At 44.4% G+C, this 12994-nt stretch overlaps 1 protein-coding gene across 17 annotated transcripts in view; it reads right to left on the reverse strand.

Moving 5' to 3' along the window:
- nbeaa (neurobeachin a) overlaps positions 1–8621 on the reverse strand; it is a 91839-nt gene extending 83218 nt beyond the window's left edge. For 10 of the 17 annotated variants that reach the window (XM_071505969.1, XM_071505960.1, XM_071505971.1 and 7 more), the window contains exon 1: positions 8026–8620. In XM_071505969.1, the coding sequence (XP_071362070.1) occupies positions 8026–8322 (297 nt within the window). In that variant the 5' untranslated portion in view covers positions 8323–8620. Of the gene's footprint in view, positions 1–8025 lie in introns of all 17 variants that reach the window. The other 7 variants (XM_071505972.1, XM_071505970.1, XM_071505964.1 and 4 more) reach the window with 2 other exon arrangements.
- Between the last annotated feature and the right edge of the window lie 4373 nt (positions 8622–12994).

Below are 12994 nucleotides of genomic sequence, written 5' to 3' on the forward strand. Positions count from 1 at the left end.
GCACGTGGAATGGCAGCAGCAAGTGCAATTGGAGCAACAGGTCCGTTGAAACTTGTGGAAAACAAAACATGCTAAGCCTGGTGTGTGGAGACATTTTGACAGGGATCATCAGAGACAAGTTATAGACAAACAAAAGCCAATATGCAAATGATGCCACAGAGCATTTCAAATGAAAGGAGGAAGCACCTCGGACTTATCCAAGCAGCTCCGAGACAGACATCTGGATCTGTACACAGAATTCAGAGTGAGCCAGCTTCAGTTCAGTAAATCTACATTAACTTATTTATTTATATTAACAACAAAATGTTCACAGATCAACATCAAAAAGTTCCCGTCCTGAAACGTTGCCGTCATTGTTTGCGATATTGTGACAGCCGGCATCTGTCGGACACAAATGCTGACCTTATCTTGCTCAGGCTCATAACATCAGCTGGCTGCTCACAACATCCACGACACACCTGTTCAGCCTGTGAGAATATAACATCGCCTTTGTGAATCAATGTTTTCACACCGTGCGTCCGTCACCCGGTTTGTCAATTCATGAAATGAATGTATATGAAATTCCTGGTACCCTGACATCCCTATTTCAAAGAGGTCAAGAATACATTGTACAGTATATTTATGCGACGGCTATTGTACTGCTCAGTTCTACGATTCATTCCTGTCCGTTTCAGATACGACAAATATATAAGATTCCTGCACATCTTTTCCTCGGCCGCCCCTCACCCAAAATCTGACATAGCTTATCCTCCGAGAAATCCCGGCATCTGGAAATAGCATCTAACGATGGATGAGGAGGAATTTAGAGAAGTGGAGCAGGAATTGAGGCGCTTTAAGACACAGAGGTGAACGGTTTAGCCTGGATGCTTAACTGCTGATACACTCGCACACATACAAATCAGACTGGTGAGAGTCTGACAAAAATCTTGTTATGATCTAAGCCGAAAAGAGAAATTACAGAGGAAACCAGAAGGAATCAGCATAACACCTTAAAAAGACTCATTTGGCTCTGAAGCACATCATTATGGAGAAGCTTGCTGGTAAGAGGATTTGGGAGCGACAGAGTTTGTCATTTAAAGGACTTGACATTTAGATTTATAATTGGTTATTTTTCTTTTTCTCCGGATGTTTGTCACACTGTGGAAAGGGTTTCTAGATCTGTCCAGCATGCCTTGGAGCATGGAAGCTATAAGTGCAGCCCTCGCTTTCACAAACGAACGTTAACCATATTCACAAGCCAGTAGAAGTTAATCCCACAGTGTGACAAGTGACTGATGAAGAAAAATGGCCAATTAAAACTCAAAATGTCAAGGTATCTCTAACAGGATTTGTGCTTTACACAAAAAGTGTGGTCCATGGGACTTCTACTGTATTTCACTCCTCAATCAACATGAGCAGAGGAGAGGAGTGCAGTGATACAGACGGCGTAATGAGGCTCCACAGGGGGGCCGGAACTCATCAGACCCCCACCGAACATCCATAAAACTGGACCCGTGCTACACTCAAGAGGAAAGAGCACCTGAAGGACAATCACAGACTTTTCAATTTTCCATCTAAAACCCCTCTGACTGCCTCCCATCATCTCACTTCCTTTGGTTCACCCTCTCTCTCGCTCCATCACTCTTTCTCCGGGAAAGATGAGGATGCGCCCGCATCATCTGTCTCCACCTCTCTCTCACGATCTCTGCCTCTCTCTGGCTCGCGCAGGGGTCAGGACAGCTCGGCTGCGTGATAGATAGCAGAGTCATTCATGACCTTGCAGTGGAAGCCACACCCTCCGTCCTCCCCCTCGAAAGCACATACAGTATATACAGTATGTGTGTATACCGGCATCAAGTGTGTGTGTCTGTGTGTGTGTGTGTGTGTGTTCATGCAGTTTAAGTGGCAGGTCACCTCGTGCAAAAACAATTTGTGCTGTTTTTGTTTCATGGGTCAGGGCCGGCAGTGTTGTCACCGTTAGCTAATGTTGCTCACTGGCTGCAGGCCCCCCGGGCACATACTGACTCTCTCTGCAGCGTTACAGAAGGAAATCTTTCCCAAAAATAAGCCCCAACATCATCTTGCACAGTCCTGCAAAACACTCGGTGAAGATAAACAAGATGTGCACTCTCTTTCCGAGATTGATTTTTATCTTGAAAATTGTCTTTGCTGCAGCATTAGCCTGATGCTCATGTTTGCCCGACCCCTTCATGACAAGTGGTTAATTTCAGCGGTACAATATAATCAATTTGTTGACAGACAAAAAATAATCAGCAACTATTCTGATAATCAATTAGTTAATTGTTTCAATCATTTTTCCAGTGTCTCAGTTGTGCAGATTTGCTTCTTTTCTTTGTCTCATGTGACAATGAACTAAATATCTCTGAGTTTCCGACTGTTCATTGGACAAAACAAGACATTTGAAGATGTCATGATGTCACAATAGGTGTTTTTTTTTTTTTTTACTATTTTCTTGCATTTGATTGACCAAATGAGTGACCGAGACAATAGTTGGCAGATTAATCAATATGGAAATAAACATTAGTTGCAGCCTTTATTACATTGTTTTCTGATCAGTTATCTAAATAGTTACTAAATAATCCTCGATGAATCAACTAATCAATTCAATGAGTCATCATTTGAGCTGTAAAACCAGAAATATGGCCATTGCAACTCCAAGGTAAAAAAAAAAAAAGATGAAGGCAAAAGCACAAAATTCCCTTCAAATATGTTAATCAAAGCACATGAAAAGCAGCTTCATTGTACGAGCGACAGTCTTTCTGTAAACTGAAGCAATGGCAGTCAAGCAGTGGTCCTTGTTCCAGAAACAGTAATGGCAGCTAGTGTGACATGGAGCCATTGTCATTTTGACCATTGTCTAATTAGTCATTGGCAACAACAGTAAAGCGACCACAACAATTAATTTGACAATGACATAGTGATGTTTCAGCACCTCTGCCAGAGTTACGTGCTACAGCCTCACTAAAAACATTGTGGAACATGAATGATGCTGGGAAACTACACACAAAACTCTACGTCCCATAACTGGAGAAGAAGAAAATGTCATTAATGTTAAAAAAACAAAAAACAAAAAAAAACAACAACTGCATTTCAAACAAACATCTACTGTCTTCATTCGAAAGTCCACCAAACACACACTAGCGATGACCCACATTCATTATCAGACTATTTAAATCCATGAATTGGAGGCTTGTTATGAGAGTCGTCTGCATGGCTGTGTGAGCACACGATGACGCATTGTTAGTCCCCCGCATGGCCATGCAAGCAGATTACAGTGCTGCAGGGAAACAGTTAGCCTGTGCCCTGAGCCCGCAACCACAGGGCGAGCCTGGAAAACAGTTCAATTAAGCTGAGTTTTGTACCGGCATCTGAAACCACCTCGGGGCAAATTAGCGAACAGTCACATAATATGTTTGAAAATTGGGTGACTCATTCCTTTAAAAAAAAAAAAATCTGTGAGGTCTAAATCAACATGTCAGTGTCACTGCACTCCACGCAGAGGGCCAGGCAGTGGCGAACAAATGATAAAACACAGAAACTGGTTTTTTTTTTCGAATGCTGTGCTCATTTTTCTTCCCCCTCCTGTTTTACTGTTTGTTTTTTTTTTCCATATTTATCTGTCATGTCTTCCGGAAAAGAGAAACATCAGTGGGTTGCTATGTGTGCAAATGATTGAGCATGTGTATTAATGTCAACACAAGAACATTAAAATGAGAGCATGTGTATTTTATTTCTTTATTTTTTTATCTTGTGTGTGTGTGTGTGTGTGTGTGTGTGTGTGTGTGTCAGACTCAGTGTGTTGTGCTTACTCTCTGACTCTGCTGGCTGTGGACTCGGTATCAGGTGACCTTGGTGATTGTGGAGTGTGTGGACAAGAATAATGAGACGTTTGCTAACAGAGACACAGCGGGACCTCTAAAGGGGCTCAGGTGGGGATTGACACTGCCAGAAGAAATTGCATCTGACTGAGGAAGGAAGGTGAAAGGGAAAAGCGAAAGCAAAGCTCGAGCACGGAGACCGATTGCGAGCCAGACTGTGCCACCAATCTTTTTCTCTGCCAGACAAACGCGCCGTTTTGATCCCAAAAAAAAGCATTACAACTAGATAAAGCTGTCTATAAATAAGCACAGCTGGTGCCGTACTTAGGCAGACGGACTGACAGCACAGCCCGGAGATGCATTTGAAATACACCTCCCAATTCTTCAAATAAAGAACAGATATGACAGTACAGTTCAAATAGACAGATCACACGTAAAACCCTCTTCCATCTGTCAACAAACATCTCTCCTGACCTGGCTTCCGCCCTCCAATATCCATCATCACAACATGTCAAAGCAAACAACCACAGCCTTGGGTAGAAGAGCCTGACCATTAACTCGAATAATTTGGGGTTTCAATCCACAGAACCACCAGTTAAGTGGCTGACACAAGCAGTGAATGGGTCTGTCATCACAATACAGAGTATCCTGTCCTGTAAAGTGTCATCTACAATAGTGAACCCAAACCTTTTTTTTGGCCTGTGGACACAAAGCAGTGTCCCATCATTGCCAGCTGATTATGTGCATGGGTTATTACCACATCAACAAAAAAAAAAGAGAGATTTTTGTTCATCTGCTTAATCTGAGGCCTGAAAATGTAAAAATATTCAGTAATTCCCCAGCTCTCCTGTCTCATTAATCATGTCGCGACCCCTCAGGGTTCATCTCACAGCCCCTTGAACGGGCCTTGATTCCCAGGTTGGGAAGCACTGATCTCTAATATCTGTGGTATCCCAACAGCTTCATGTAAACAAACACATTCACGTGCACAAAACCCGAATAAAGGAGCAGAGAAATTAAACAAATGCAGATGCAGATGTGAGGCTTGCCTAATGGTTTAATGAATATGAAAACGATGTGAATATGCCGAGCTCTTCCCAGCCTCAACATCTCAACCCAAATGAACACCTACGGGAGATTTCGGAGTGACGTGGGAACCAGGGAGTATATTTGGGAAGATCGGTGGCCCCTTCACCTTAGACACCTGAAATTGGTTCCACTTTCACTTTGTCACCTATTTACTCACAAACCAAGCTCATTCCCTGGTGACCCCGCTAAAAAAAAAAAAAAAAAATCAAGCTGCACCCTCTCCGGTTATCCGGTGCCGTTTAGTTCCTCGACTTCCTGAAGCCGTAAAAAAAACAAAAAAAAAAAACATTAGCACGCAGAGGGAGACAGACAGACAGAGGAAGAGCCTGAGAGACAGAGAGAGATGCTGAGGCAGAGTACTGTGACAGAAGTCCGGAAGTGGAAAGCAACACCAGGTGGTCGAGCGTCTGGAGGCAGGCAGTCAAAGAGCAGTGTTGCCTTGACAACTGTGATGCCTTGTTGATGGTAATAGCTGAGCACCTCGCCACCAGCAACCCACACACACACACACAATAAATGTGTTTCTAGATGTGTGCACTGCCTCCATTGTATCTACATGTTCACTTTTATTTAAAAATACTATTATTACAATATTAGGAACAATAACACAGCCCCGTGTTCCTACTCTGGCAGCAGTAGTGATAAACTGATTGAGCTCTGTTGTTTGCCACTGTATCAGCATCAGTACAGCTGGCCCAAGTTGATTTTTTTTTTTTTTATTGTCCTCTCTCTCTCTCGCCTCTTCTTCCTCTTTCATTGCACAGACCGCACAATTCATCACCCGGCAAGGGACAGAATCACGTCGTAGAGAACAGGGGCCGTATCTGATGCAGCCGACAAGCCATATGTTCAACCAAGCCGCAGCGGGATCTGATCAATACGGCCAGGGTGGATGGAGAATGTGGCTGCTGTGGTCTCCCACATTGACTGGAATAATGGATCAGCTTTTGGGTCACAGTGGACTCATTGTACCAGCAGCATGACCACTGAGGTTTCCTGCCTCCACACCTCTTTGTTTCAACTCTTTTAATTAAGGAGCTGGGCAACAGAATTCCCTAACAGGCTTAACTATTGGCAGCCCTGCAACCAGAACTGATTGTTCAATTCAGGATTTAGCAAGCAAAGCTTTATAATGCCAACACATACTGCTTTAATTTGTCAGAAGTGTCAGGCCTCTGTGTGTTAATATCAGTCCGACATTCGCGGATAAAGCGTGGGCCTAAACGCAGCTATTTATGTAAAATGAGGCACTTTTCACTTGAATGCTCTGATGAGTTTTCACTGATCTGCCGTGGACCAATCCAGAGTCCTTCTCTCTTCCACTGCATCAGCTGGTGATTTCTGAGCACATAGCCACTGCAGCATCCTACCACCTCTCCTCCTCCACTCTCTCTTTCTTCTCCTCCCCCACCCTCCCTCAACCCCCCTTTCCTCCTCCTCCTCCTCCTCCTCTCCACCTGCTTTTAAATGCATGGCGCTGCCCTGCCAGGCCAGTCTATGCAGGCAGCATCACTCCTCTCAACCCCTCCAGAGTGAAGGAGAGGGCCGTGGAACAGGATGGATGGTTATCAGCCAGTGCAGCCAAGGGGGTGGGGGGGGATTTTGTAAGGGAAGGAGACAAGGTCGGAGTGAGCCGGCAAAGCCCCCCCCCCCCTCCCCGCTCTTCCATGTAGTACCAATAATCGATTGGGTGATGAGAGGCGACCTGAATCTGGACGGCTCGTCAGTCTGACTGAGAGGAAAATGGTTTAGCCCAGCTGTAGGCTGTCCTGCTCCGAGCATCCTGTGAGTAAATAGGCCACACCGGCTCCATGAAACCCCTGAAATAGTTAACCTCCAGAAAGCACTGCACTAGAGGGAGGTTATAAATTATGTCAACATTACTCCACTTCTTCCTCAAAAGAAAATGAATAATCACCAGACCCCCCCCTTCATGGCAGATATGTAATACCATGCAGTACACGCCATCGCCTGATGCATGGAGGAGGGAAAACAGCCTGGCAGCATCCAGCACACACACACACACACACACACACGTCCTATATCCACCTAGCGCATTAGTCCTCCAGACCCACGTCTGCTGTACATTTTGCTCATCAGTTTCGTAACGGGAAACACCAGTCATGTCAAACCCCCCCCCCCCCCCCAGCTGGATTAAATCTCCTGATGTGTTGTGTAGGTTAGGCCCACAGCGTCGCCGACACAAGCACCGATGGAGGAGTAAAGATGGAAGAGGGGAGGAGAGTGGATGGGGGGGGGGGTTGGCTGGCAACCTATATCTGATCCATAAATTAAACAATCGCAGTTTGAGGCACACACACACACACACACACACACACACACACACACACACACACACAATACAAGCCGATAACCGTGTCACAGCCGCCTATACATCACTGCTCTGCGCACAGGATGCAGGGGCCCTGCCTTCAACAATAGGCCTGTGCATCATTTTGAGCCATTCTCATACACATACATATGTCGACTGATAGCATAATGCTAGTCGGCCTTTGTCCGTGTTGAATTAATTTTGTTTCGGTGCTCGACTCGAGTGTGTGCCTGCTCCGTGTCGCTCATTACGGGGGAAATGAATTTATCCTGTTTGGCTCTTGTGGCGCAACATTGAACGCATTCGCCGTTTGATACGAGCTGCCCATGCATCACTCCGGGGTACATGTCGGGGTCAGGAGAACAGCCTGCATACACTTTCTCCTACCCTCCACAGTTTCACTGCGAATGCCTTCTTCCTTGTTGCACCGCAAACGGGTCATTTAGTCAACAATGGCTGGTGGTTGAGATTACCCTCCATGCCTTGGTGGGGGTCACATGCTTCATTCAGCTCCTCAGCGGCTTCACAATATTACAGCTTTATTTATTCTCCAACATGCGGCCTCACATTTGTTTCCCTTTTTTTTAATATATATATATATATATATATCTGCATCTCATCCACATCCATCCTACGAACAAACAAATGACATCATCCCCTGAAAGCCACACAAGCAGGGGAGTGAGACATCGTAAATAAAACATAGCGGGTTAGGGCGCAGTGATTCTGCTGCGCTCCATGGCTGCCTTTCTGTTTTCTAACCCGCTGTGTCCCGTTTCCACTCACCAGGTTCAGCACGGTCTCCACGATGTCCCTGTTGCTAACCTCCCCGACCTGGATCAGGCCCACCAAGACGGCGAATTTCATCTGGATATTCCTGATCGGGACAGCGGGGTTGATCACGCCGGCCGGGAGGACCATAGAGCCGGCTGCAGACACCATCCTTTCCCCGGTGGCGCTGGAGCTTGCGCCCGCGGCGACCTGCTGCGCGGAGGAGCCCGGCGGAGGGTGGGAGTCTCGGTCTGTGTCCGTGAGCGAAGAAGCGGAGCCCGGCGGTGCTGAAACCGGCTTCTCGCTCGACATTTCCCCTCGGAAACAGGGAGGAGAGGAGCGGTCGCCGCTGTCTCTCACACCTGCTCTACAAGCTCGGGCGTCTGCTGCTGCTGCTGCTGCTGCTGCTGCTGCACAAAAACCATCCGATGCGCAGGGAAAACAAGGGAGAACTGTGTTTAAAAAAATAATAATAAAATTCCTCTGAATTCACCCTATCCACCTGAAAATATGTAGGGATTCATAGGGCTGGAAAAAAAAGGATGGAGGTTTGACAGAACGGTAGCCTACGCTTCTCTCTCCCCCTCTCTCTCTCTCTCTGTCTCTCTCCCCCCCTCTCTCTCTCTCTCTCTCTCTCTCATTGGCAGGTTGCAGTCAGTGCGGTCGTCGAGGAGAGAGCGCCATGTTGACGCCCCCTGTCTGCTGTAGTGCGCTCTAGCCGGGCATGCGCACTCGGGGACTTTCTAAGAGGGTGCTGAAGCGGAATAACATGGAGCCATCCATGCATGGGTTCATACAGAGCACAGCACCTAAACAACTGGGTGTTTTTTTGTTTTTTTTAATTTTTAATTTTTAATTTTTATTTTTTTTTGTCTGTTTTAACCTGTTTTCTTTATTGGTTTATTTATTTGTTTGTTTCAGGTGCCAATATGGATCACTGCAGAAGAGCTGAATGCAAATATTAAAAATGAAAAATGCAGCAAGAAATACTTGGGGGGGCTCTATTTTGGGTGCAGTGCAGGGGCAATTCAGATGAAGTCCATGCAGTTTGGGGAGCCTGCTTTCCAGACAGAGACTGTTTATCTATTCACAAGCCACCCATCTGTCCCACTTATCCCTGTCCCTAGTTTAAGTCTGCTACCTTTGTTTCCTCCTTCAGCATCGCAGGATTGCTCTCATGACAGTCACCTCTTCTGGTGTGTGATTTTCTCACTCCCCCTCCTCTTTCTCCAGTGACTTCACCTCTCTTCCCCCGTCCTGCAGTTATTTTTCACTTTTTGCAAACACTTTCTCGCCTCATCATCTCTTCTTCATGCCCTCTGTTTTACAAAGCACCATCCCAATTTCAGTAGAATATTACCCTAGAATTAAACTGTATGTCTTTGCATGGGGTAGTATGGGGACGCTTGGCGAACTCCTCCTTTCTATTTGCACTCCTTTAATTTGTTTTTCTTCAGGCTGATGGCTGCTGTATAATTAAGTATCTGTGTTTACAAGTAGCTTCCCTGAATTCAGTCTGGATGATGCTACAATGTCCTGCATGCTTAACCGTGTCTGGATATAGTTTCTTTCCAATTTTTTTTAGGTCATTCACTAATTTGAGTCTCATTGAGTGTTGACACACACGGGTCCAGCTCATGAACACACACACACTCGCACACACCTACTGTATCCTCTGGTGGCTGCACAGACTGTGGCTGCTGGTTCACTACCTGTAAGCGTACATAAGCCTGTTTCACACTCCATGTGTTCTTCCAACAGGACGCATCTGCTGGGTCGGATTTCCATTAGCTAGGAAGCTGTAGACGCTGATTTTTCACTCTGTCTCTGTCGTTCTGTTTGTGTGTGTGTGTGTGTGTGTGTACGTGTGTGTGTGTGTGTCTGTCTGAGTGTATTTTCATATAGGCAGTGACGGTAGTCTCTCTGATGTCTCGCTCTGTTTTTTTCCTTGAGATGCTGGGCTGTAGACAGGGGCAACAAGGTGGGGGTGACATGGGAGTGACATTTTCTGTGTGTGTGTGTGTGTGTGTGTGTGTGTGTGTGTGTGTGTGTGTGTGTGTGTGTGTGTGTGTGTGAGTGCGTTTCACACTTGGTGCACGTGCATGTGCACACGTGAGATCATTAGTGAATTTTACAGATGAGCAGAGGCCATCTCATTTTTTCTCCCCCCTCAACCCAATCGTCAGCACAATGAAAATGAAGGAGACAGTCGCACACAGTCGGTCAACTGCTCGCTCGCATACAGAGCTTGCATCTGTTACACACACTTCCCTCACACTCAGACAAGCAGTTTCTCAAACCAACACATGCTATCTGGCTCTCAGATGTGCACGCACTTGGGTCCTTGCACACACACACACACACAAACAGAAAACCACAATGGCAGGCTCTCTCTTGCACACAAACACACTCCTCTTTGTTTTCAGACAAAGGCTCGCTTCTGCACCTTTGTCACGATTCCACAAAAGACTTCTTTAACAGAAAGAGAGGTCTTAACCGGGATCTGGTCGGTGATTGGGTAAGAACATTAACATTGTTCTCCTTCTTCTTTCCTTTCCTTGCTCTCTCTCTCTCTCTCTCTCTCTCTCTCTCGCTCCCTCTCTCTCTTTCACCTCCCTCACCTCCAGCAGAGATGCAGTACTTTGCGGGCAGGCAGTCATTTTCCTCTCCGGTGTACCTCTGTGGAGGCAGCGCCAGTGTCTTGTGTGGGCTGATGATCAAGGTGCCGGAGCTTCAGAGGGGACAGGGGCTTGGTGAGGATCAGGCAGAGAGAGTGCAACAGAGGTGACATCTGTCAGAGGAGGTTTGATCAGTGCACACTGGAGAAAATGCAGTTGTTTTTTCTTCTGTGTGATAGCTGTGGTTGGATTTGGTTTGACAAGGATCTACTCTACAATTGTTAACAGGCAATTTAGACAAGGTTGTGACAAGACTGACACCACAGCTTCTCGATGTTAAAACAGCTGGGTAGAAGATTGAAGATGTTACTTTTTCTACTTTGGCAGCTGAGAAGCAGATTTGTAGATTTATAAAGGGGCAGGCCTCGGGCAGGGATAGAGACACAGGTAATAACTTCCTGTTTTCACAGATGAATTTTCATCAAGATGGCCGTGCGCGGGTGTGTGTGTGTCCATGTTCATCTTTATGTGTGTCGAGATAGAGATGGGAGATAGAAAGAAGCTGAGTGCAGAGTTGGAACAACACAGCAACCTGCCGTCTCTTTCCCTGCAGTTTGTCAGTTAAACATCTTCAGATTACTTCAGTGTGCAAATCAATATTTTTTTTTCCTCCAACCAAGGTTATCTAAAACTAACAAAATAATTTTGTCGAGTGAAATAAAAATAAAAACATGAGGCTTTATAAAAAAAAGAAAAAAAGAAAACTAACTGAAAATGTATTGTGTGTTTATAACTGAAAAAAACTAAAAGTAAAAAGAAAATATCTTTAGTTTTCGTCTTTGTCTACTTATTTCATACATGAGCCCTGTATTTTACATGGATATGGAATCTATCTTCCCATTTTTTAGCTGTGCCAGATGCAGCAGCATCTTTACCATCTGATTGGCTCCCAGTGCACGACCAGTACATATGCACTTCGAGTGTCCAAAACATTCACTGTGTTAATGATAAATACAACATGTTAGTATTTTATTGTTAATTAACTGCAGTGATGTGCAGTAGAGCTGCAGCCCCTGTATGACTCACGCTGGGCAGTCCAGTTCGTTGATGAGTTCATTTTGAGTCAAATGGGACGAGTAGTAATTGCTGGGTTTTGGAGTTTTTTCATGTTTTTTTTTCTCTCAGACTGACTCGACCTGCCTCTCACCTCAGGAGCAGAATCACACACATTTCACACATCAGGCTGCATCTTGTGTCGACTCTTTACATATTTGTTTCTATAGCTACGTTTTATGTTCTGTTGTTGTTGTTGTTGTTGTTGTTGTGTCCGGTTACATTTTTCTGGTTAATGACACAAACACCCTGACTAACACACATCTTTTATTGTTGTCTTTTGTGGGTGGTTGTTCATCTCTCCTGAGTGAAAAGGTTGTGGTGTTTTGTTGAGTTTTTATTACACAATCCTTTTTCTGACCCTTTTGAATCTCGCCCCAGACAAATACCTCATATTACAAAAAAAAACTCTAAAACTGACACTGAAACAAATAAAAACTTAATAAAGACTAAGCATTAAAAAAAGAAAACTAAACTAAACCAGCAAACCTGCTTTAAAAACGAATAATTATTCAATAGAAATTGAAAAAGTAAAGTCAAATAAAAACTAATGAAAAATCCCAAACAATTATTAACTTGCCTCCAACATTTATTGAGAAGAAACTTTTGATTTAAACACTCAAGAGCAGAATTAAAAGCTTTTTCTTCTGACATTACTCACAGTTTCCAAATTATTTTTCTGTCAGTCATCGGCTTTTAAACAACAACAGTGGGACAATATTCTGATCACACTTAGGGTCATATTCAGACTTACAAACTTTTTTCTTTTGGGTACTGGGAATTTTCTGGACATTACTGTCTGTATATTGGGGCAGAATTAAGCAATTCATTATGCAGAATTCAAGAAAATTACATTCTTGAAAAACTATTAAAACTAAATTAATTTGTATTAAAAACAGTAAAATTCTCTCCCTACTGGCAGTTTTTTAAAAAACTCATTTGCTGAAAATTAGGCTTATTAATAGACTAAAAGACCATTAAGTCCACACTTCGAGGACAAGATTTCATCAGCTGCTCCTTTGCTTAGATCCTCTGTAATCTTGGGACTGAATACGTCCAACAGGCAGGTTTTATCCCCTGTCGCATTCGCTCACTAACTCTAATACTGCAGGAATTGCAGAGGACAGCTCTCAAAGGACACCACAAAGTAGCTTATTAAAGTTTTAAAGATAAAAAAAGAGTGCCTGTGTATCCGTCTGAAGGAAAGAGTGCAGGATGAAAAAAAAAAATGTCATCCTGCTAAAATCTCATAA

Source organism: Trachinotus anak, unplaced genomic scaffold (genome assembly GCF_046630095.1).
Source record: "Trachinotus anak isolate AG129_WGS33_773 ecotype Australia unplaced genomic scaffold, CSIRO_AGI_Tana_v1 ptg000020l, whole genome shotgun sequence".
Classification (NCBI taxonomy): domain Eukaryota; kingdom Metazoa; phylum Chordata; class Actinopteri; order Carangiformes; family Carangidae; genus Trachinotus; species Trachinotus anak.